This window comes from Eumetopias jubatus, unplaced genomic scaffold (genome assembly GCF_037043125.1).
Source record: "Eumetopias jubatus isolate StellerSeaLion01/CBP00866 unplaced genomic scaffold, mEumJub1_p1.0 scaffold_5, whole genome shotgun sequence".
NCBI lineage: Eukaryota > Metazoa > Chordata > Mammalia > Carnivora > Otariidae > Eumetopias > Eumetopias jubatus.
Window position 1 is genome coordinate 22,555,543 of NW_028274811.1, and position 24,907 is coordinate 22,580,449.

At 40.9% G+C, this 24,907-nt stretch overlaps 1 protein-coding gene across 1 annotated transcript in view; it reads right to left on the reverse strand.

Annotated features, from left to right (window-relative positions):
* FBN2 (fibrillin 2) overlaps window positions 1-24,907 on the reverse strand; it is a 254,470-nt gene that overhangs the window by 21,009 nt on the left and 208,554 nt on the right. The window contains exons 41-55 of the mRNA XM_028103619.2: window positions 24,203-24,355; window positions 21,637-21,705; window positions 20,629-20,754; window positions 20,311-20,436; window positions 19,727-19,852; window positions 17,795-17,911; window positions 15,799-15,927; window positions 15,233-15,352; window positions 12,336-12,461; window positions 11,520-11,672; window positions 10,684-10,749; window positions 10,253-10,378; window positions 9,568-9,687; window positions 8,460-8,582; window positions 7,576-7,707 (exon numbers count right to left, since the gene is read on the reverse strand). Coding sequence (XP_027959420.1) covers window positions 7,576-7,707; window positions 8,460-8,582; window positions 9,568-9,687; window positions 10,253-10,378; window positions 10,684-10,749; window positions 11,520-11,672; window positions 12,336-12,461; window positions 15,233-15,352; window positions 15,799-15,927; window positions 17,795-17,911; window positions 19,727-19,852; window positions 20,311-20,436; window positions 20,629-20,754; window positions 21,637-21,705; window positions 24,203-24,355 — 1,812 coding nt within the window. The remainder of the gene's footprint in view (window positions 1-7,575; window positions 7,708-8,459; window positions 8,583-9,567; window positions 9,688-10,252; window positions 10,379-10,683; window positions 10,750-11,519; window positions 11,673-12,335; window positions 12,462-15,232; window positions 15,353-15,798; window positions 15,928-17,794; window positions 17,912-19,726; window positions 19,853-20,310; window positions 20,437-20,628; window positions 20,755-21,636; window positions 21,706-24,202; window positions 24,356-24,907) is intronic.

The following is a 24,907-nucleotide window of genomic DNA, read 5'->3' on the forward strand; positions in this document are numbered from 1 at the left end:
TTTTTCTTTTTTCTCTTGTTGAAATTTGTAACTTCACTTGGGAATATCTTGGTGTGATGTTGCACTACCTATGAAATTTTGATTTCTAGCATTCCAGGTTTTATCCTTGGAAAAATTTCTCCATCACATCAGGACTGCCAATTAGTGACCATGGCATTGTCCACCGCTCTGTCTTCGTGCACTTAGCTCTGTCTATGCAGCATGACAGGCCAGAGACAAACCCACAAACGAGACAGGTCTCACTTTAACTCATGATTCAAATCTCAAATGCGAACTAATGCTCCTTTGACAATCTTACTGTATTTCTTCGTATGTCCACCATGCTCCCACTTTCTACAATGACTACTTACTACACACGGAGACGAGAACTCCTCCATCTCTCCACTACCCACCACCCGTGTGGCCCTCACTTTCCACCTCTTGTCTTTTTCCACAGTTAAAGATTCTCTGGTTTTTCTCAAAGGCCACTCTTTGCACTTGTACTCTGGATTGCCTTCCAAGAGTTCACAGTTATCCTTTTTCAGTGAGTTAATCTCTCGACACACATTTTCTCATAACTTCCATCTTAAAAAAAAAAAAAAACCATCTCTTTTAATAACGTCTTATACCTCTAACTAGTACCTCATTTGTGTTCCCCTTCAGGACAAATTTCTCTCTCTTTTTTTTTTTTCCCTCTCAGCGCTCTGATTCCTATTTTGTTCTATTTTATTTCCAGATTTATTGAGGTGTAAAGTAAAAGGATTCCTCCATCAAGTGAATCAGTCACCCATTACCTCACATATTTTTCTGTGGGAGAATATTTAAATTCTGTTCTCTTAGCAAATTTCAATTACACAGTACAGGGTTATCAGCTGTAGTCGCTGCCACGTCACACATCAGATCCTTAGACCTTATTCATCTTATACCTATAAGTTTGTATGCTTTTACTAACCTCTCCCTATTTCCCCCACCCTCAAGCCCCTGACAAACATTTTTCTCCACTATTTCTGTGAGCTCAATTTATTTATTTTTTTAGACTCCAAATATAAGTGATACCGTGTCTTTCTCGGTCTGGCTTATTTCACTTTGCATATTGCCCTTTGGGTTCATCCGTATGTTCTCACAAATGACAGGATTCCCTGAATCCTGTGTGTGTGTGTGTGTGTGGGTGTGTGTGTACGTTTTCTTGTCCACTCATGCACTGATACACACCTAAGATGTCTCCACACCTTGGCTATTGCCAATAATGCTACAATGAACATTGGAGTTCAGGTATTTTTTTGAGATAATGCTTTTGTCTCCTTTGGATATATACCCCAAAGTGGGACTGCTGGATTATATGGTAGTTCTATATTTAATTTCTTGAGGAAATTCCAAAATCCATACCTCGTGGCCTTAGCAGTTTACGTTCCCACCAACAGTACATACGGTCACAGTGCATGGGGTTCCTTTTCTCCACATCCTTGTCAACACTTGTTATCTCTTGTCTTTTTCATGATTAGCCATCCTAACAGGTGTGAGGTGGTATCTCATTGCGGTTTTGGTTTTCATCTACCTGATGACTGGTGATGAAGAGGCCACCAAATCTTATTGCTCCTTCTTTCTTCTTCTTCTTTTTTTTCTTAAAGATTTTATTTATTTATTTGACAGAGACAGACACAGTGAGAGAAGGAACACAAGCAGGGGCAGTGGGAAAGGGAGAAGCAGGCTTCCCACTGAGCAGGAAGGCGGATGCGGGGCTCGATCCCAGGACCCTGGGACCATGACTTGAGCCGAAGGCAGACTCTTAATGACTGAGCAACCCAGGCGCCCCTCCTTTTCATTTCTGTGCATCAGCTCAAATGTCTCCTTGTCAGTGAAGCCTTCCTTGGAAATGTCTTCTAAATTAGCTCCCATTTAATCATTAAATCTTACTCAAAAATATTTACTGCTATATGAAATTATCATGTCCATTACTTGTTTGATGCCTGTTGTTCCCTGAGCAAAACATAAACAACTTGAGAGCAAAGTGGGGGCAGGGAGGGGGGTGAGGAGGACCACCTGTCCTTCTAGTTTATTAGGGTCTTCCAAGAGCCACACACACAGCAGGTGTTCAGTAAAGTGTAACTCAGTAAGTGACTGTTCTGTAATAGTTTTTCATGGGGGCGGTGTGTTCTTCTTATATACAGATATAAATATCTTCTATGAGATACTCATATACTCAAATATATTTCAATTTTTTTTTTACTTTTCTCTTTTGGGGGGCACTTTATTTATGCAATGTTGGATTTTTTGTCTTCCACCTATATCATTTTCTTATTAATCACTTCCATACCCACATTTTTACTTGTGTTTTCAGCCTTTGCTTCTTTTTATTAATTCTACTGTGCCTAATTTCTGTGATGCTTTTCTTTTCTGAGCTCTGCTAGATCATTCTCTCTTGATACTGCTTTATCTTCATTTTCAAGCTCTTTTATTATAGTTTTTATTTAATGGTGTCTCTTACAGATTATGAAACGATTTTCCTAAACCTGTCTTCCTCCATTCCTGAGGTGTTTTAGTCTTAATTCTTGTTTATACTCCTTTCTTCTCCCCACTGCCTCAACCCCAGTATATATAACTTAGTTGCACTCTTCTGTAATTATCCATCTTTGACTGATTTTCACCATTTCAACTATTTGCTGAAAAATAATGTAACAGAAGATCACCCATTGCTGAGCTGGCTGTAATCTATAGCTTCAATTCATGTTTGTTGTATGAGCATTCTCTCACCAAATTGGTTATACTCTCTGCCCATGGGGCATGCATACCAAGTTTTTTGTAATTTAGGAGGTCACTGTGGCTCTGAGTAAAGTTCTTTTTTTTTTTTTTAAGATTTTTTAAATTTATTTATTTATTCATGAGAGACGGGGGGGAGGGGGAGAGAGAGAGAGAGAGAGAGAGAGAAAGAGAAGCAGAGGGAGAAGCAGGCTGCCAAGGAGCAGGGAGCCCGATGTGGGACTCGATCCCAGGACCCTGGGATCATGACCTGAGCCGAAGGCAGACGCTTAACCATCTGAGCCACCCAGGCGCCCTGAGTAAAGTTCTTTGAGTCTTAGTATGTCAACTGTGTTTTCCCTCTTCACACTGAATGTGAAACTGGACTTCTACAGAAACATTTTATGTTTCTCTCATTCACCTGTGTTCCCAATCTTGTACTCAAAGATTGCTGGATGAACTCTTAAATTGGGGCAGTTACTTTGGAAGATACCCGTATTCTATTAAAGTCTAAAGAAGAATAGGTCACCGCACCTCTTATGTGGTTTTTGATTGAAATTTTATAATATTTGAAAGATATTCTTCAGAGTCTGTATTTTGGGACCATTCCTCAGTTAAATAAACAACACTCTTCCCTCCTCTGCTGTATTTCTAAATCTTCAGGGGATGGGAGTGAGGGAACACATTTTTATTCCATCATCTTAAAAGCAAAGCCTTCCTTCCCCTCATTAATATTTCAAAATTCATTTTGAAATAAATTTTATTCATTTCAAAATGAACAGCCAATAGTATTGTCAAGATTTTCATTAAAATTTAATGATCTTGGTGAATTTTTTTCTATTTATTAGGTTTTTCTATTCATTTGTTTACTTAGAAAATAATTACTGGGCATAGTATATTACATAGTCAAATTTCATCTGCTCTATCTGATAAGGGGTCACTATCCAAAAATATATAAATAACTTAACACAACACCAAAAAAACAAACAATCTGACTAAAAAATGGGCAGAGGAACCGAGTTCGCACTTTTCCAAAGACAACATACAGACGGGCAACAGACATGTCAAAAGATGCTCAACATCACTAATCATCAGGGAAATGCAAATTGCAACCACAATGAGGTATCATTTTACTCCAGTCAGCATGGCTAAAGTCAAAAAGTCAAGAAGTAACAACTGTTAGCAAGGATGTGGTGAGAAAAAGGAATCATCAAACATGGTTGGTGGGAATGCAAACTGGTACAGCTACTGTGGAAAACAGTATGGAGGTTCCTCAAACAATTAAAAATAAACTACTTTATGAGCCAGTAATTCCATTACTGGGCATTTGCCCAAAGAAAACGCAAACACTAAGTTGAAAAGATATATGCACTCCTTGTTTGCTGAAGCAGTATTTACGATAGCCAAGATATGGAAGCAACCTCAGTGTCCACTGATAGACGAATGGATAATGAAGGAAGATGTGGGACATACACACAATGGAATGTTACGCAGCCATAAAAAGGATGAGGGCATGCCATCTGAGAAAATAATTACTTCTAGAAGTAATTATGCTAAGTGAAATAAGTCAGACTGAGAGAGACAGATATCGTATGACCTCATTCCTGTGTGGGATCTAAAAACACAAATGAATAAACACACACCAAAAGCACAAGCTAACCTATAATACAGAGAACAAACTGATGGTTCCCAGAGAGGAGGGGGGTGGAGAGGTTGGGCAAAATGGGCGAAGAGGAGTGGGAAGTATAGGTTTCCAGTTACGGAATGCAAAGGCCACGGAAATAAAAGACACGGCATAAAGAATAGGGTCGATGATATTGTTAGAGCAATGCATAGTGACACACGGTAGCTACACTGGGCATGAGCACAGCATAATATTTAAACTTGTAGAATCACTGCAGTTGTATACTTGAAACTAATGTAACATTGTGTATCAAGTGTACTTCCATTAAAAAATATTTCACCTGTGACTGCATTTATAGTTTTCTTTATAGAGGTTTTAGATTTCCCATGTAAGTCTAATTCTTTAGCTTTTGATATTTTTAGTTTCTATTGCATTTGATATTTGGGGGATAATTTTGTTGGATTCCAGTTTCACCGTACTCAGCACTTTTATTGTGTTTCTTTTTGTGGCTTTATCTTTCATTCTCATTCTGACATTTTTAAGCACTTTTTTAAAAAAGATTTTATTTATTTATTTGACAGAGAAAGAGACAGCGAGAGAGGGAACACAAGCACAAGGAGTGGGAGAGGGAGAAGCAGGCTTCCCGCCGAGCAGGGAGCCCGAGATCATGACCTGAGCCGAAGGCAGTCGCTTAACCAACTGAGCCACCCAGGTGCCCCTGTAAACACTTTTTATTTATAATAATATTTTGGCTGTTTATAATGGAATTTCTAACTATAAAAACATGTCTGTATTAAATGGAACTTTGCTATAAAGAGTCTTCTGATGATCAAAGAAAGTTCTGCAGAAGGTTCAGCTACCAGCATAGTATCATGAAAAGCCTGAGGATCAGAAATGTTTTAGAACCTGGATCTTCTGTAGCATCTTTTAACAACGAAGAAGTTCCAAATGTATAATGCTGCCCTAGGTCTTTCCTTTGAAAAAGCAAGTAGGTGGGATCATAGAATATTAGAGCTAAAACACTCCTCCTCCCCCACCCACCCAAATCATGTAGTCTGTCACTCTATAGAGGGAGACAGAGGTAAAGAGAATTTAGCGTCTTTTGAGTCACCCAGCTCATTTATGGCACATCCAGGACCAGAAAACTGGGGTCCTGAAGTGATCACAGTGCCCACCCCCTTGCTCCCAGGAAAAACACAGGTAAATGTAGTGACCGTACAATGTAAAACTCAGCTAGTTACAAAAATAAAAATTTCTCCAGGCGTAAAAAATAAAACACATTTCTAAGTATTTTAGTCAGATGAAATTCAAACACACATACACACTCAAAGAATTTAAAAAAAGAGAAGGAAATGAAAATGGATCTCATGCACCATAAGAAGGCAGGATGGTTAACAGTATCTTCCCTACAATCTACTTGTACCATTTCAAGCACGTTAGCATATGCGCCATGGGAGACTCTGAGACTCAAACATATGTGAGTTTGTCAACATGACCCAGGAGTCTGGGTATCTCTTCTGGGTTTTCAGATCCTGGGAGAACAGTGCTTTTGAAGGAACCACTGAATAACTACCTCTGATGTCATCTATTTTTTAACTTTGGTAAGTACCGTATATTGAATGAAATACCTAATAGATTAAGAGAAACTATGAAATCGAACTACAGTCTGATCGGTTGTTTGCAGGCATTTAAAAATTAATTTTAGAGGGCGCCTGGGTGGCTCAGTTGGTTAAGCGACTGCCTTCGGCTCAGGTCATGATCCTGGAGTCCTGGGATCCAGTCCCGCATCAGGCTCCCTGCTCAGCGAGGAGCCTGCTTCTCCCTCTAACCCTCCCCCCTCTCATGTACTCTCTCTCTCTCATTCTCACTCTCTCAAAATAAATAAATAAATCTTTAAAAAAATCAATTTTATATTATGCATGTAATTCACAAATTCCACTCTTTTGTAAAAAATTAAAATTGACAGGTAAGGTTGAATTACGTTTCAGACTAGTACCCTCTAATCTTAGTGTCTTCCCTGGGGGTAATTCCTTCTGTGAAGTGGGGGTTATCTTTTAAAAAATGTTTCTGTGTATTTACTTGCTTACATACATACATACCTACAGAAAACACACAGTATTACTTACAATTTTCTTTAAAATATGACATTATATATTGTTCTGTAACTACACATTAAGAGCCCTGCTTCAGTAGAACCCTTACCTGCTCTATGGAATTTCACAGCGACGATACGCCACGTTTATTTTACTGTCTTGGGCATTTGGGTTTTGTTTTTTTTTTGGTTGTTACTATGAACAAAATTGTAGCAAATATCCTTGTATCTCTCCGAATTCCTGTGTTAGATTCACTTTTTCAAACAGCTTTCTTTTCTTTTCTTTTATTTATAAAGATTTTATTTATTTATTTGAGAGAGAGAGCACGAGAGAGAGCATGAGAGGGAAGAGCATCAGAGGGAGAAGCAGACTCCCTGCCGAGCAGGGAGCCCGATGCGGGGCTCGATCCCAGGACTCCAGAATCATGACCTGAGCCGAAGGCAGTCGCTCAACCGACTGAGCCACCCAGGCGCCCCCATAACTAAGATTCTGAATTCAAGGAGGGGCAACCATCTCTTCTCCAGGAGGAGGAAGACTCTGATTGCACCATCCCAGGTGACAACACTTTGGGGAAGAAGTGCTGAGATACAAGGGCCAGGCATCCATGGCCACTGTATGTGGGGGGGGACTGCGACGTGCACCATAAAAACCCGAACATTTTCAGTCCCTGAAGCCACCTTAGAGACCCAGCTGCACCTCCTCCATTTACACATGAATTAACTAAGGTCCAAGTAGGTTACAAACAATATGGCCAAGTTGCAGAGTGATCCAGCCTGAGCAGGGGTCTGGAGATGAGCGGCCTCTCCTCGTTGATGGAGTGATACCGAAACGAGAACACCCATACTTTCCCTTTGCTAAACAAGCAGAATTGTTTCAAGGAGCTGTCCTCTACTTCTCAATTAAGTGTTTTCAATTTACAGGACACAGAAGGATGAGAAGCAAGGGCAGGCATCACTGGCACTGCACGATCTAAACCGAGTTCTACTGGCACAGCCCCTGAGATGGAAGAAATCCAGCAACAGCACAGCTCTGAAACAGCTAGAAAAAAAGCTGGCTGGGAGTGAGGATGGTTTGGGACTAGTGCTATAAACCTGCCCTGAGGTAGGCATCCAAAATAGCAGACCCCGCCCTGCGAAGCCTTACCCACGCAGCCCTCTCCGTCCGGCCGTCGGGTCATGCCGGGCGGGCAGAGGCACATGAAGGTGCCGATCAGGTTCTTGCACATCATGCCTCTAGATTCACAGTCATGGAGCCCTTCAGCACATTCATCCAGATCTAGAAAATAGTTTTAACAGGAAAATAAAATTCTCAGGAGCAGGCTACCGTTTCGGATTTTGAAGTCTTAGTTTTGGTTTTCTGGCTCTTAAAACGCTACCGTGTGACAGAGAAAGGAGCCAAGTCTCTTCCAACTCTTGGCTACATTCTAGATTTGTAAAAGCTTCGGCATTGGTCCTAATGCCAAGAAGTTCCGGAAAGAGCTGAATGGGAAGTCATCAGAGAGGGAGACAAATCATGAGAGACTGTGAACTGTGAGAAACAAACTGAGGCTCTAACAAATAAATAAATAAATAAAAATCTTAAAAAAAAAAAAAAGAAACAAACTGAGGGTTGCTGGAAGGGAGGTGGGTGGGGGGGGATGGGCACTAAGGAGGGCACATGATGCAATGAGCACTGGGTGTTATACGCAACTGATGAATTATTGAACTCTACATCTGGAACTAATGATGTACCATATGTTGGCTAATTGAACTTAAATAAAAAAAATACTATAGTAAAAAAAAGTTCAGGAAAGGACAGTTTTGCTTTAGTAAGAGCCCAAGAGTGTGACAGTGGTGGGCTCTTCAACCTGTGTTATCTTTGATTTGCTCAGGTAGACCATCAAGGGTCTTGTTATCCAGGTGTGGGAATCTACCAGCAAAATGCTGTCAGATTCGTCTGTAAACGCTGGAAGAAGATAGTGGAGAACTGTAAGATCATTACAATACATTTCCAGTGGCAAATAAAGTGTCTCCTGTCTGTGGCCTTACCTTTGCACATCTTCTGGTCTTCCCTGAGGGCGTAGCCAATCGGGCATGTGCATTCATAGGACCCGAAGGTGTTCATGCAGCGGAAAGCACACAGCAGCGGGTTCTGGGCACACTCGTTGATATCTGATCAAGGAAACGGGCAGGCATGTACTGAGCCTACAGTTTTGTTTGTTTACATGACACTGGTGTATTTACTCGGCTCTCATAGAGAAGGCAGTAGAATAACAGAACTCCCACTACTGGTATGGAGAAGCGGGTACCTGACAAACTCATCCTCCAACAAATAACAACTATAAACTCTGGGAAAAAAATACAGAAACAACTACCTGCAGTAGTTTCTACTGGTGAGTTGAAACTCAGCAAACAATCAGCAAGAAATAAGTTCCTAGTTTTTTTCTTTATTTTTGTTTTTCTAAAACTACCCTGTGGATGGCCACAGTCCTGGCAGCTACATCTTCAACAGAAACTTCCCGAGCTTCTACCTGGAGCAATCAGGAGAGGGAGCTGGGGCAACCAAGGCTGCTCAAGAATGAGGGGGAACCCCGATAGGAGAGGACCAGAGGTGGAGACACACTTTTTTTTTTTTTTTTTTTTTGCATAAAAGACCAAGTTGTTGACTTAACCATGCGTGTGTGGGGCAAAATCAAAGAAGCTAGCCACACTGGGGCTTACAGAACAAACTGAAATCTGAACCACTCTCTTCCACAGGCCAGCCACTCTGCTTTTACGTTCATCCAGGTTAACTGCCTGCTAAGACAAAAGCATCAACATTCTTCGAAGTAATACAACTGATTCCAGAAGATATCACACTCACAACATCCATGGTATAGCTCCAAATTAACCAACATGCTGAGGAGCCAAGAAAATGAGATGCCAACGTCAAGAGAAGAACACAGATGCCAACTCTGAGGTGACCAAGATGCTGCAACTATCAGACAAGGACTTTGAAGCAGCGACTGTAACCGTGCCCACCGGGGAAAAGGGAAGGATATTTGTGATGAACATAATCATCAGCAGAGTATCAAAGCCTCAGAAGTAAAAGCTGAGACATTAAAAAAACCTTTCCTATTATCAAGAAGAAATAATATTTAAGAAAAGTATCACTTGCCTTCACAATTCATCATGGGCCCTGGCTCAAAGCCTTCATTGCAATTGCATTCAAAACTCCCAATAACATTGGTGCATGTACCATTCCCACATGGATTGCCGATGGAACATTCGTCAGTATCTGAGAAAAGAAGAGTAAGAAAGTACCAAACAATCTGCAGAGTTTTAGCTTAATATGAGCATGAATATCTGCCTGGCCCTCACACATTTCCAGGATCTTCACAGGGCCCACCTGACTCTGTACCCTCCTTGGCCTTGAAGAGCTGGCCGGCCCTGACTCAGTGCAGACGAGCCCCAGGGATCAAGTGTGCCAAGCTCTGAGTGCCCAGACAGCCATGTTTTCCCTAAAAGTCACAAACCCATAGAGGGGTGTGGTCTTCTGCTACAAGAGCAGCTGCAGAAAGTCAGTGGACCTAAAATGGCCCTCTTTCCCCTTACTGGTTTTGGCAACTGTAAAGCTCTAGGCTAGGCACACCAGAGTTTGTACATTTGGCTGGAGGCCGAGGTTGGGCAACTGTCTCCACATTCACATAAACCACATCTACCGGAAAATACAAGATGGGAGAAGAAAAAGCCGTTACTAGCTACTGACACTGGCTCTGTGAGTCCCACCGCCACCCGGGGTGCCTGCAACAGGAGAACTAGGGTAGAACTTTCCGAGTGTGTAACGCGGAGCCAGCACTCACCCACACAGCGCACTCCAGTGTAATCCAGGTTGTAACCCATGGGGCATTCACAGCGAAAAGACCCGTCTGTATTGATACACTGACCATTTGAGCAAATGCCTGGACTCTCAAGGCATTCATTGACATCTAAAATAAAGAATTATCCATAGACTTCCTCAATATAAAAAAGATACGTCAAAACCGTGTGCATCTATTCAACAGAGACTTAAAATTTACAAGACATGTAGGCATTTCTTTTGCCAGATAAATACGTACTGTACTTCGTACACAATGTAGTCTGATGATAAATATAATGCACGTGATATATAATGCTGTATATATATGTAATTTAAAATATACTGTATGTTATATAGTAAAATATGACTTATAGAATAAATGTACAATGATTTATTTATGGGAAGATTATAGGAATAAAATACGTCAAACCACACCTTCACGAGTATCATGAAGACTGGGAACCGTTCCGTGGCCGTAAGGACACAAGTCCTGGAAGGCAACTGTAGAGAAGAATACAAATTCCCCATTGCTGAAGAGTCTCAGTTATCAGAGACCTTCAGAACTGATTAATGGTATACAGGAAATCTGACTTATCTATTTTTATGGTTTCCTTCAAAAGCAACACTGAGCCTATTTAGAGCAGGTCACCCAAGCTTGCCCAGCGCCTTCCGGGGTGCTGCTGACTGAGGGCTTCTGGTTCTATCTGTTTGCTCCTTTAAGGCTGAGCAGCCAGAGCCCCCTCTGCCCAAGACACACGGGAGCTGCCTTGGACCTAGAGACCAAGCTGGTTCTGAGCCCGCTGGGAAGCAGCCTACACCTCGGCTGCACCAACACAAGACCTGGGAGGCTCCTGATCTCCTCCTGCAAATGGCCCTTGTGCTGACTCAGCTCCTCACCCTTTTATGTAAGACTCTGAGAGTGGCAGCCCGTGGTCCGATCCCCACGTGGGACTTGTGCAGCAGTTGGGAATATAATTTTCACCCCCTCCTTGCATCTCCTGCCCCACACCTCTCAAATTCATTCCTTTTAAAGCAAGCACTGCTAACCTCGGGCGGGGGGGCGGGGGATGAAGTAGCAGGAACTCTAGCTACGCTCACACATTCACACATGCTGAACATCCAAGTGGAGATCGAGTCCCTCAGATGAGCGTGTGCAGCGAACTTTACAGCTTAGACGTGAGGGAGAAATTTCGCCTTCAAAATACTCATCAGTTACACGGTTGAGGTGACTGACAGTCATTCCCAAACCTGCACAAAGTGGCCACTCTTACCTTCGTCATCTTTGGGGCACAGCTCACAGGGGTCCCCCCAGCCCTCTCCCGGCATTTTACTACAGCAACACTTGGCCTTGGTGGTGTTGAAAGCTTTGGGTACAGAACACTTTCCGTTTTCAAAGTTTGTGAAGCAGAAACTCTGGCGGGTATCTAGTCAAGAAAGCAAACAGCACGGGCCTCCTTACTGGTCATGTGAAAACACAGAATACTCTGTGGAAAACGGTTTCTGATGGAGCGTTTCTCATGGGCTGAACGCAGGACGGATTAGCAGTTGAAAGACAGGTCTGGAAAACCTTCATGGCCGATTTCACATGCCACCTTACACTGACCTGTCTATAAAATTTGATGTGATTGTTTAAAATGTTTTTATAATGTCCCTAGGAAACCTGAGAAATGATGCTCAGTATTAAAATGATTTCCGTACCTCTTCTTCTACTGTTACATGATAGCCTAATAAAAACATTCTACGTAACTTTCAGTAAAACCATTCGCATTAAAAGCAACTCATATACTAGTGTACACAAAAAATCTATACCAACAACAAATGCAACAGTGAAGCAATAATGATAATAATAATGTGAATAAAAATAGTAATTTTTAGTATGACATTAAAAAAAATGTGGAAACAGAGCCAAAAATTCAAAGTACCTTAAAAGTGTCCGGCACATACGGTTTTGAGACCTGTATTTTTAACTTAGACGTATTTGCCATATTCATGTACTTTGTAGTGACCTACATTTGCTTGAGGGTTTACGGTCTAGCTGTGACGTTCCTAAGAGCAAATGATGACAGAGAAGCCATTCCAAAGCTTACCAAAGCATCTGCGTCCATTATCAGACAGTACAAAGCCGGGGGGGCAGATGCACTGGAAGCCCCCAGGAGTATTGGTGCAGGAACCAAAAAGACAGATGTTGGGATCTTCGTCACATTCATTTATATCTGGATAAGAGCAGGAGAACATATTGCTTTAAGCACATTAATACACTGTTCAGTCTTTGAAAATAAATAAATTTGTCCATACTACCACAAACCACTAGCCACTGATTATTTAATATGAAACGAGAGTACATAAGGTGTAACTTACTCTTTAAAAGTAAACTATTATTGCTTCAAAAGTCAAAGAATATATCCAGTTTCAATCAACTCTACAGCCCAGACACCCAGCAGAACTCCAGCTCACTGCACCTGATCCCTACGGGTGTGTGTGTATGTCCCATCTGCTTATCACATGTGACCAATTCAATATCCTACCAGTGACATAGCCTCAACGGGTCTCCTCCTCTGATGCTCCTCTCTGCCATCCAGGTTAAGATGCCAGCGTCAGCTCTGTTCCACCCCCTGACTCCAGATGCAGACAGCATGTGACCTGTCTCTTCTACCTCCTCTGGGCTTTCGAACTCAACCTCACCTGCCCCCGGGATTCCCATAAATCTCCTAACGGACTGGGGCATCTCCCTCTCATGCCCTCAAACTGCCTCCAGGCTGCCTTTCTAAAACACGCATCTACTTGAAAATCTGTGCCCACAGAACCAGGGGGACTCAGACATGGTTTGAGAATTTCATCGTTCCCACCTCACCCCTTTGAAAGGTTCCTTCAAAGAAGTAAGGATTCCTTACCAGTGATACTCGGCCTTTTTATTTTATTTTATTTTTCATCGGAAGTGCTTATTTAGTGAGTTATTTTACCGCAGCGAGGAAACGTTACACAGTCCCGGCCACATCAGAATGTCAGCTCCATGAGGACAAGGACACAGCTGTCCGGGTCCCTGCTGCACCGCTCAGCCTAGCACGGTGTCAAGCACATACTACATTCTCCATTTATATTCGTAGAATTCTAGTGAGTCATACCAGGCCCTTTCTTTAAAAATCAAAACCAAACCAAACCGAAGCCCTGCCGTGCTCCACACTGCCGGCAGGGCCGAGTTTGGTCTTCTGAGCTGCCCACTCACTGCCCCTCCCTTAGCACACCCCGGGTGCCTGTGTTTTCCGGGGGCCTCTCTTCCCTTCTTTGATTAGTCACTTCCTGTCCAACATTCAGGGGCCACCTCCAATGTCACCAGTTCTTTGTGATGAGCTGCCTTGACTTGCCGTATTTCTACCACCATCACCACAGCCCCAGCCTATGCTCCCACAGCCTGACCCCTCTGGCGTGGCGTCCGTCACACTGGATTGCAAGGCAGCTTTACTTATAAAATAGGTCTTTTCTTTTATGCAGTGGGTTACCTACTGGCACGGACTGTATCTTTTTGTATTCCTAGCACCTAAAAGGTACCAATCATTCACTGTAACATACACTGAAAGGTGTAATGAATTTGTGTGTGTGTGCGTGTGTGTGTGTACATGTGTGATATGCATAGGTTTGTGTAAGTGGGTGTACAGTCGTGTTAGGAATCATTTCATTCGGGTAAAATTGGTAGAAAAGATTCTAGCCTGAAGAAAACAGTCTTACAGTGAAGTAAAGATCATTTTTTTTTCAGAGATGCAAAATAGGAGGGTTGCTAATGATGGATAAGGAAAAAAATACTTCTGCCGTTGAATAAAAGGTTACTGAATCACAGATTTTTTTTCACTAAGAGAAAAGGTAGCTGAGCCTTTCTGACCCAGAGAAGTGCATGTATTTCTTTTCCCTTCTAACGGCTGACACCCTGCTACGGTCATTGTTTTATGAAGGGGTGGACTATAGGGATAAAGAAGAACTGAGATTAAATATGGAATTAAGGAAATGAAAGAAAGGATCTTTTACTTTTCAAGAAAGTTGTTATTAAGATGTGTCTAGTCTTTATTATTTTTTAAGGATTAAAAACAGTTTTACAGTGCACTCACTATAGAGATCAAGAAAGGGAAAAGACATAAAGACTAAACTGGAATGATGTGGGGTACCCATTATATGAAATCACATGGTCTGAAAAATAATTAAATTTGATGAAGTAAACTGTCTCCTTCATGTCTGTCTATCAGAGTCCCTGGAAAGTGAACTACTAGTAGAGCTACATAGATTTATTTTTTAATTGGGTAACTCAAAGGCAAAAAACCCCTCAGCAATCATTTCATGTTAGAAGAACCACACTAAGATGGTGCTTCTGAATTTCAACAAGACTGTAACAAATAATTTGTATAAAAGTGAAATTAAGTAACTGTAAAAAGGTCGGTCTTCATCATGCTCACCAGGCAATTCTGGGACCTACTTCTAATGTGGTTACAGTGTTCCTGTATGCTGGAGGAGTTTCAGCAGAAAAACATCTGTTATGACAAATGGATTAATATTTTCTGTTTTGACATGAGGCCTTCCCAAGGAAAAAAAAATCTCAACAGCATACTCAAAATTTTCTGCTCCACATTTCTAAGACTCTAGACACCTTTAATAGCTATTTTAAAATTGGTTGCCAAAGATTACAATTTTTGTAGACTCTCTTTAAATTCAGTAGAAAGTCTCTGCTGGCATTTGGAAAAAAGATTAGAGTGCACTGAAAATTCTTTGACTGGTATAACATTTCTGTTAGTGAAAAACCCCATGTCCCTAAATGCTTTGTTCCCACCACTACACCTTCAAATCGATTCTTATGGTTCAGGGAAGCAGCTGTAGGCAGCTCTGTGTTTAACTCCGTGGGTCAGGCTGCCTACAGTGGTTTGGATGTAGTATCCTTCCATAGGGTCTGGCCTGGGTCTTAGACTGAACAGCTCGTGGACCTCAGAACAAGTGTTAACCTTACCGATGCAGTTCTCACTTTTCACTTCATACCCCGGGGGACAGATGCATCTGAAGGACCCCTCCAAATTCTGACAGGTACCAGGAGAACAAGAGCCAGGGAGAGCGACACACTCGTTAGTATCTTTAAAGAGAAACAAGAGAAAAAAATGATTTAACTATGAGGTCACTGTTGCCAAATGATGTTAACATGAATTCAACTTGGGTCTCTCTGGTCTGATCTGTCAGGTCACTATGGACAAATATGCCCTGAGATACTCTTTTGACATCTTGGGTATTACTCATTTGGCAAGAGGCTGATTTTTCTGATTTGTTTCCTCTGTCTCCTTTTATGGTGACATGGAGAGCTCCAAGTTCTCTTCCAATAAAAACATTTCGGACAAGTCATTCCCAATTGTTGGTGTATTCCTTATACCCAAATTTCCCATGGTATCTTATTTTGGTCAAGTAATTAGATGATCAAATGAAACGTGAGAGAGTTTCCAAGTGTGTGTGTGTGGAGGTGGGGGGGGGAGTCACATCATAATTTAACAAAACAACACATAGACTGTTTACTGTGTAGACAGTTACCTATACAGTTCTTGCCATCTGGAGTAAGTTCATAACCTTCATTACATAAACACTTGAAGGAACCAATTTCATTGAAACACCGTCCATTTCTGCACACCTGACCAAAAAAGGAGCTGCACTCATCTATATCTGTAAGCAAACGGGAATAAGCTTTTCAGAGAGAGCCCTCACACATGTATTGCGTTACATGTTGCAACATAAAAACATATTCACGGGCCCAAATTTACAAATATGCTTCATTACAATCCTCATCAATGCAGAGAAAAAAAACTCCTAGTGGAAGCACTGAGTGACTGATAAGGTCAAAGAGATCCCCACTATATTTCAACCCCAAGTTTTGATATCAATAGAACTCAAATTTATAACCAGATAAAAACCGAAGGTTTACAGCGAAGCTCTTCATTCTTTTCAAATGAAAAATATTTCTTTCCTTGGAGACCAGAAGGTGTACAGGCTTAACCTGATGGACTAGTTTGCAGATGATTATACCTGGAGATAAGCTAACTATAGTCAAAGCACAGATAATGGAGAATATTAAATATAGAAAAATAAATTATACTAAAAATACTCTAGAACTGCTAACATACATTTTGCTGACAAAATACAGAATTTGAAAGAAAAAAATCTTAAGTTTCAGTGAAACTTAGGGCTGACTGCTTTGGAGTAATTACTCTATTAATTATTGCAGGTTTTTGAAGGATGTGTTTGGATCAGAGCCCTACTGGTGTCTTTAGTTCTCCCTGTTTATACAAAGGGTCTGAGAAACTATAGATAAGAAGGGGGTAGTTGAAAAAAAAATGTCCAGTTAGCTCTAAATTTTTTCACAGTGACAGAATCTGGAAAAAGGAAAAAAAAAAAAAAACAACAGGGTTGCTTGGGTGGCTCAGTTGGTTAAGTGTCTGACTCTTGATTTCAGCTCAGGTCATGATCTCAGGGTCGTGAGATCGAGCCCAGCATCGGACTCCGTGCTCAGCACAGAGTCTGCTTGAGATGCTCTTTCTCCCTCTGCTCTCCCCCGACTCAACAGACGCATGAGCATGTGTCTGTGCATGCAGTCTCTCAAACAAACCAACAAACAAAAATAAATACACAAACAAACAAAAAGACAAAACTGAGCGGAGCATGTTCTGGTAAATTGGAGGTCAGAGGTGGGTTTGAGCCGCACTGATCCCTTACGGTCGAAAGCCAGCGTCGCTGTCCCATACCTTACAGGACCGTGTACATGAAGAGATGCTGGCTGTGAAACACCAGCACAGTGCCTCGCGAATGGTAAACAAGACGTGTGCTCAGCATTTGTTTGTCCTTCCTCTTGCCCTGTTCTCCACCGACTTAAAGAATCTCCCCCTACTCACTACTAATTCTTGTTTTAATCATTGCTGTTTAGGGGCAAACAATACAATCCTGTACCATGCATAGGAGACAATTCCATTTTCCCCTGAAAATTTATGGTTGTTCAAAATTGAAATCAAACAGGTTTCTGAGGGCTGATGTGGAGACCTAGCCCCCAGCACCCCCCCCACCTCGTGTGGGAAAAGACATCCCTGTTTCAAAGGCTGACAGAAAATGAAGTTTCAAGATGCAACATGTTTTTAAGTTGGAGACTCTGTCAGTATTTGACTATAAATCAAGAATGCATTATTTGAAATACTGGGAAAAGCACTGAAACAATGACAGGTCTAGCTGTGATCCCATTTACGGGGTAAAAACCACCCTAACCTGTAGAGCACTCCCAGCAGGCTTGCTATGAAGTGCATGCCCTTTCCTGTGCATCGACTGGCTGACTGACAGATGTACTCGACACAGCAGACGGTCTTGTGATTATTTAAACCAGTACTACGGCTTTAGTTAACTGGAAATTAGCCAATGTTATTACGTATCTTTCAGCACCTATTTGTTTTTTAATGATAAAAACATTTGATTTACTCTTTGGTTATATTCCTTATTTCAGGACATTGTGTGAACATGAAACAGTAGCCCCAGAGGACTGAGTACTTACCCAGGCAATCATTATTATGAGTGAGTTCAAACCCTGGGTAGCAGAGACAGTTATAGGATCCAACCGTGTTTTTACAAGTTCCATTTCCACACGGATGCCGCTCACACTCATCGACATCTACAAAGAAACAGTGGCTCCAAGGAATTCAGTTTTTAACTCGAAAAACATAGCTGGTTAAACATTTACACTTTTTTTTTTTTTTAAACTACTGACTCACTTAGATTTTCCTCATTCAGTACTTTGGAACCCGCATTTATTTCAGGAAAATGAGTGTGCAATAGAGAAAACTCTAAAATTATACGACAAAGTGCTGCTGAGTGACTTACAGGCTCATGTAATACTCAGAGCTCAGCTAAGCAAGCATTCCCTTAGTGCAGAGGTTTTAACGAATGGGTTTGCTTGTCAGTTGTAAGGAAACCAATCATTTGAAACACTAAACAATTTGTTCTATTCAAGCATTATCAACACCACTCCCTCAGAAATGTACACACATTAGTTTGATCAGTACAACAAAGGCAAATTTTAGTTTCCTAAATTTTATGAATAGAATCCAAATTGAAGAAGTCTACTAGAACTCAGTACTATTAGCCTTCAAAAAATGGAATTAAAAATATGTTTAGAAAGGTCATCCTCATAGAAGAGAACAGATTCCCTAGACAATGAGTTCTAGGCTGTTGGAACTCTTCTTCTATGCAAACAAGGGTACTGTTCCTTAGGAAGAAAGCTTTGTTTATTTAAGAGAGATATTATCAAGGAGTTTCACTGCTTTTTATCATGAATGAATTATTAGGATCAAGGGCATGTTTTCTCCATATGAATTTCTGAATCAAATCTCAAATACTTTTTAGCAAATCACGTTCTCTCTCTCACAGAATACAGCCAGGACATTCTCAGAAAGTTCATGCAAAGAGGACGAGATCCTCTATTTGTCTTTTGTACAAGCATCCCCTAGAGTTTTCCCCACCACCATGGCTGAAGTCCTCTTAGGAGGCAGAAGATGAAGAGTTCTCTAGGTGGTCCTGGTGGTACAGATAGGTCATAAAGGAAACTAGTCCTGTAGTACTGAGATCTGACTTTACTGTTCATACAGGTAGTATCCTCAAAACCAAAAGAGTAGATGTACAAGTTCAGCCTTTTCTCAACTGAGGATATGTTAATTATAAATAGCCAAGTTTTAAATTTAATTTTCCTCTTTCAAGTGCAATGCATGGAGAACTCTTTTGGCCGAGATACATACTACGGTTGACATACTCAGATTGAAGGAGTTACGTTGAGTTCCAAGGTTGGGCTCCAAGGTGGCCAGCCCCTTTTGAAAACTCCTCATGTGTCAACTCAGCAAGTACTTACCCAACACTGTCACTACCAAACACTATCACTGCTCAGCTAACCATTACATGAGCTGCTGGGACATTTTAAAGAGTTTTGCTACATTTGCCTCTAAACATGCTTTGAAGAGTTAAAACACAAAAGCAGCCATTAAGTCCCACGTATTCAATGATTTGAGGAAAAAATGTATAAATGTATGTACGTGTGTGTCTATATATTTATTCCAATACTGTTGCTCTTACTACTACTACTCCCTGGCGTTCTTGTGGCTGGAAAGGTTTTCTCGAGTGGGAACAGAGAAGGGGAAAGGGCAGCTGGTGACTGTGGTGACTTCCACAGAACCCTGAGGGTCCCAGAGTGCATGAGAAGCGTGTGGAAGGCATCTGAGCAAAAAAGCTGTGAACAGTGAACCAAAGAACATATTGTGGTGTGTCCCTGCTCAAAAATTTTACAGTGAATAAAGGCATGAACAGTTTAACAGAGCTAACTTGTACCGAGACTATTTCTGACAAGAGACACGGGAGTTAGTCACCCCAAGTGGCCAACCCGTAAGCCCTCTGGGAGTCTTAGTTCACTGCACTCCCGAACTAATGTCCTCCCGCTTACCCATGCACATAGTCTGGTCCTGCGACGCCTTAAAGCCGTTGTGGCAGATGCACTGGTAACTTCCTTGCAAATCAACACACAGCCCATGACTGCAAACATTAGGAATTTCTAAACATTCGTTGCGATCTAAAAGAAAAAATAAAACACATGTTACACATATCTGATTTTTATTAAGATTCCTTCATTTTTTCACAGGCCTGTTTCTAGAACCTGCTCTTAATTATTATAGACAGGCTGAAAACGAACCATAACAATAGCTGAATCAAAAGAAACGAGGCTTGAAAATATCCAAGACTTAAAAAAATAAATAAATTAAAAAAAATAGGCCATTTTTCTACGCTGATTGGTATCTCAAAGATACTATTTTATTTTAGGTCTAATCCTAGGAGAATCCACTGAAGGGACTTCTTTTTTTTCTTTTTCCCCCTAACAAATTAGTCTAAAATATGTGGTGGAATAGCTTCAATAGGAATGAAAACATTTGCTTATCTTGCCAAAATTCTCTCTGAAAATAGGTTCTGATAGGAATGCATGGCCAGCTGCTTGGTGGAGGGGTGGGGAGAACGTGGCGCGTGGCCTCTCACCTACGCAGGCTCCGTTGGGGGAGAGCTTGAAGCCCGCCGCACACTCGCAGCGGTAACTCCCCGGGCTGTTGAGGCAGTCCGCGTGCCGCTGACACAGACTGTCACCATTGCTGCACTCATCAATGTCTGCAAGAGCAACACGGCCACTGTAAGGATTTCCTTATTGCGTCAGTATTACCTTCGCTTCACCCATGTGGTGACCCGCTCCTCAATACTGCTCAATACTGTAGAAGACGCCGTACAAATCAGGAGACCGGCTACAACCCCTCTGCGTCCACCGCACTCGTCTGGCTGGGGGTCACGCATCATTCAGATTACCTTCACAGACCAGGAGCAGGTCGTTGTAACTGAACCCCGTGGGGCATTCACAACGGAAGCTGCCAATCTGGTTGATGCACACGCCATTTGCACAAATGCCTGGGATCTCTTTACACTCATCAATGTCTAAAAGGGAACAGATTCGGTCACATATATGCAGTTCTGCTTCACGTATTTACCATAAAGACCTTTGACAATGCTACATGTATGCTGGAGGGAGAACACCCACTCAGCACCACAAAAATAAATTCCCGAGTGGTATGAATGATTTTTTGGTTTACAAAAGCATATAGGCCGTAAAGAGAGACTACTTTCCTTTGAATGATCAAATATACCAAGTGATTTTAGTGTCAAGGTAGCAAATAAACTTCCTAGAGAATCAAGCTTTCTCTTCAAGTGACATTTCAGGGTCCCCTAACTGCTACTCCTCATCTAAGGAAGACAGCTAAGTCTTCTTATTTTTATATACTTTGTTACAGATGCACTGATCATGGAGACTTAAAATTATATTGCTTACTCAGTCTTTGAGGAAGAAAAGTAGAATGAACAGTGGAAAGTACATTCAGGAGAAAATGATTAGTATAATTAATAATTCTGCAAATTCCTAAGTAGATCAGTAGGAAAGGGGTACTACAAAAATATATCCAAAATGAAAACATACAGTTACAAAAACAGAGCAACTGAAGGGTACAATAAAGTGGATTATTTAGAGTCATGTCATACAATATTCATGAGAAGGAAAATGAAGGTTTTAGCTTGATACGTATGAAACCTTGAGATAGTCCTACAACTCTCATAACCCAATCACCAAATTATGCTGACAGGGTAATACCCTTATTAACACTTGGGTAGAGTCTGTAAACGTGTTAGTTCTTTCTTGTCTAACTGTATTAGATCAGAATCCAGATTATTTCATTTTATGGCACTTTAAGCTTTAAAAACACCAAAGAAACTCTTACACAATGCCACCTATATGTATTAAAATAAACATAACCTGAAAAAACTTACCAACAGCTTTTCCGGTATGAATGTCAAAGGTGAATCCAGGGATATTTCCACATATGGTTTTAAAGTCAGCTTTAAAATATAAACAAAGCAAATGAACTCTTAAAATTCTCAAACCCCTTTCAAGTTACATTTTACATACTTGCACTGACAAGTATGTTTTATGTTTTATGTTACTTACAACCAGATATTTTAATTTCAGTTGTATTTATCTGATAACAGTACCAGCTTCTGCCAGAAGTAGATTCTAGGCATTCTTTACCATTATTATCATCATTAACTTTTTAATGCTCTTACGTTAGAAGTAAATAACTACAAGATTCAAAATATCTACTGTAGGCATTTAAATTCTTTTGTTCTTCGGATATGCAGATCTTTAATAATGATCCAGTTTACATACACTGAAAAGCCAGGTTAGAGTACAAATTTAAAAAAGGATTACAAATTGCACAAAGGCACAGGTGTGCAAAAACAGTTGTTGTAGTGTGAAACAGATGAACAATGAATAATGAATGAGACATGAATTTTGTCTCATCTTTTTAAACATAAATGTCTATTTTGTTGGAATGTGAAATTTGAGGCATCAGAAACAATGCATCATAGTATAAAACAGACTATTAACAGTTACACCTATCACGTAATTCACCAAACTATAGAAATTTAAGAGAATTCTCATTTTTTAAGAAGCAGATTGCTTCTGATGCCCATGGCGACACACATGAGTAAAATTCCTGAAAACACTGTTAGGTAAAACAGAGTGTAGACAATATGGGACGTGAGGGGCTCTGCATATTTCATCCACCGAAGCTCACAGAGCATCCACAACATAGAGACACACAACAGATGCTCAGTTCAGTAGTTTCTAATAGCCTGGCAATGCATAAATTACACGCATCCTCTCATTTACTATATAACCATATGAATTAGTTACTGTCATTTTTAACTTGTTATCTCTATTCTACATACGAGGAATCAGTTTCAGAAAGGAGAAATCATCTACATAAGGTCAGATAAGTGGCGGAACTTCAATATAAATACAGACCTGTCCTCTTACACCTAAGCCCTTTACTTCCTCTTACAAAAAGTGATATTTAGGGGTGCCTGGGTGGCTCAGTCAGTTAAGTGTCCAACTCTCGATTCCGGCTCATGTCATGGTCTCAGGGTCAGAGGATCAAGCCCCACATCGGGCTCCCTGCTCAGCACGGAGTCTGCTTCTCTCCCTCTGACCCTTCCCCCACTCACACACTCTCTCTCTCTCTCTTCCCCTTCCTCTCTCTAAAATCAATAAATAAAAACAAAACAAAACAAAAACAAAAAGTGATATTTAATTCCCTAACCAGTGATCTTCAACCTCTAACTGATGGGAGTTTTTAAATTAGAGAATCGTAAAAACATTTCCATTTGTTTTTTTGGAGAACAACCATGGCAAGTTAGTTAAGAAAATCCATTTGTCCACTGACTTAGAGCCACCGAGAAAGGCTCCATAGGTCACTTTTCATGTTTCTTCTTATTTTCATTTCATTACCGCATTAATTATATCATCACATCTGAATACGTGTAACATAAGCAATATCCGGCAACAAATGCATAATCATTGTTTCTCATTTGTCCGACTGGTGCAACGCTTAGGATCTACAACCATTGAAAGTAACTTTCCACATCATTAATGAACCTGAACAGGCAACAATTTTAAGACATTTATTTTTCTGTTCTCATAACTCTTTTTAGTTTTTCTTTCAAAAGAATCTGTGCTTGTGAGAAAAATTTTACCATGTACAGACCAGTTCTATAGTCTGCCTAAAAATTTCAGATAAGTTTGGGGAAAAAGGATGTCTAAGAAACATGTTGGCAATAGGCTGCTTTCATGTTAAAGTCTGCTCATCAAATCCATTTTTTGGTGTATGTGTGTGTGTGTGTGTGTGTGTGTGTGTGTGTGTGTGTGTATTTTTCAAGACTGAAATGAATGAATTTGATGGACTTGAAATTACCACAGGTTTTAAATCAAAATATGACACCTTCCAAGTCGAGCACAGTGACACACGACAGGTGCTCAGTAAATATTTGCTCAATGAATAACTGAGTAGTTCACCAGCAAACTATAAAGTAATGTTCTAAACGTTCGCTTTTTAGCAGTGGGGCTTATTTTCAGGATCCCGATGCCTCCTCGAAAGATAGCTCAGAAATTAGTATCTAGGGCGCCTGAGTGGCTCAGTTGGTTAAGCGACTGCCTTCGGCTCAGGTCATGATCCTGGAGTCCTGGGATCGAGTCCCGCATCGGGCTCCCTGCTCAGCAGGGAGTCTGCTTCTCCCTCGGACCCTCCCCCCTTCTCATGCTCTCTCTCATTCTCTCTCTCAAATAAATAAATAAAATCTTAAAAAAAAATTAAAAAAAAAAAGAAATTAGTATCTGAATCCCAGAAAGGGCCACGTGGGAAATGGAGTCATATGACGCCCTTGGCTATTCTCAGAACTGAACATTTCTGGTTTTAGCACACATCTGCTTTTACTCAACTGTCACATATACGTGTCACCAGCTCAGCCTGCAGCAGAAGCACGGCCGTGTGCTTACCTGTTCCTGGGGTTGGGCACGGCTCACATGGTTTGTTCCAGGCTTTGCCAACGTTGTACGTGCAGCAACACATCCTCTTTGTCACATTGAAAGGCAATTCGTTCTCACAAGTGGTTCCATTATAGCTTCGGTAGCAAAAGCTTTTTCTCATGTCTACATAACAGAAAAACAAGCCAGCCAATCAGAGCAGGAAGCAGCTACTAGTGAAGCCCACACACCTGGAGACACTCAGTTTTCCTGATTAATAACTCCAAAATACTTCTTGGCCACTTGGAGGCATCTTAAAATAATCCTTTAAGTTGAACATAAATCATGTGTAGATTAACCTCGATCTCTCCCGTTTTCAGATAAGGGATTTCCATTTGTAATTTTCTTGGCAAACAAAGTTAACTGGTACTTGTTTCTCTACTCAAAGGCACTGATTTAATTTTTAAAGTAATACATATTAAATTTTAAATGCTCTCTTACTTGCAAAATAATGTTCCCCTGACATGAATGGGAAACACAAATTATTTAGGAATAGGTAAGTTCACGTTTGATGACACTTTGTATCTCAGGCTCAGGCTTTTGACCATGGAACTATATATTCAAAGTTCAAAAAAAATGATGCAGAGCCAGAAGTTTGTAAACCTGTTAAATACTTCATCATTCATAAACACTTAATTTCCAAATTTTCTGAACAATCATCCTGAGGCATGAGTGTCC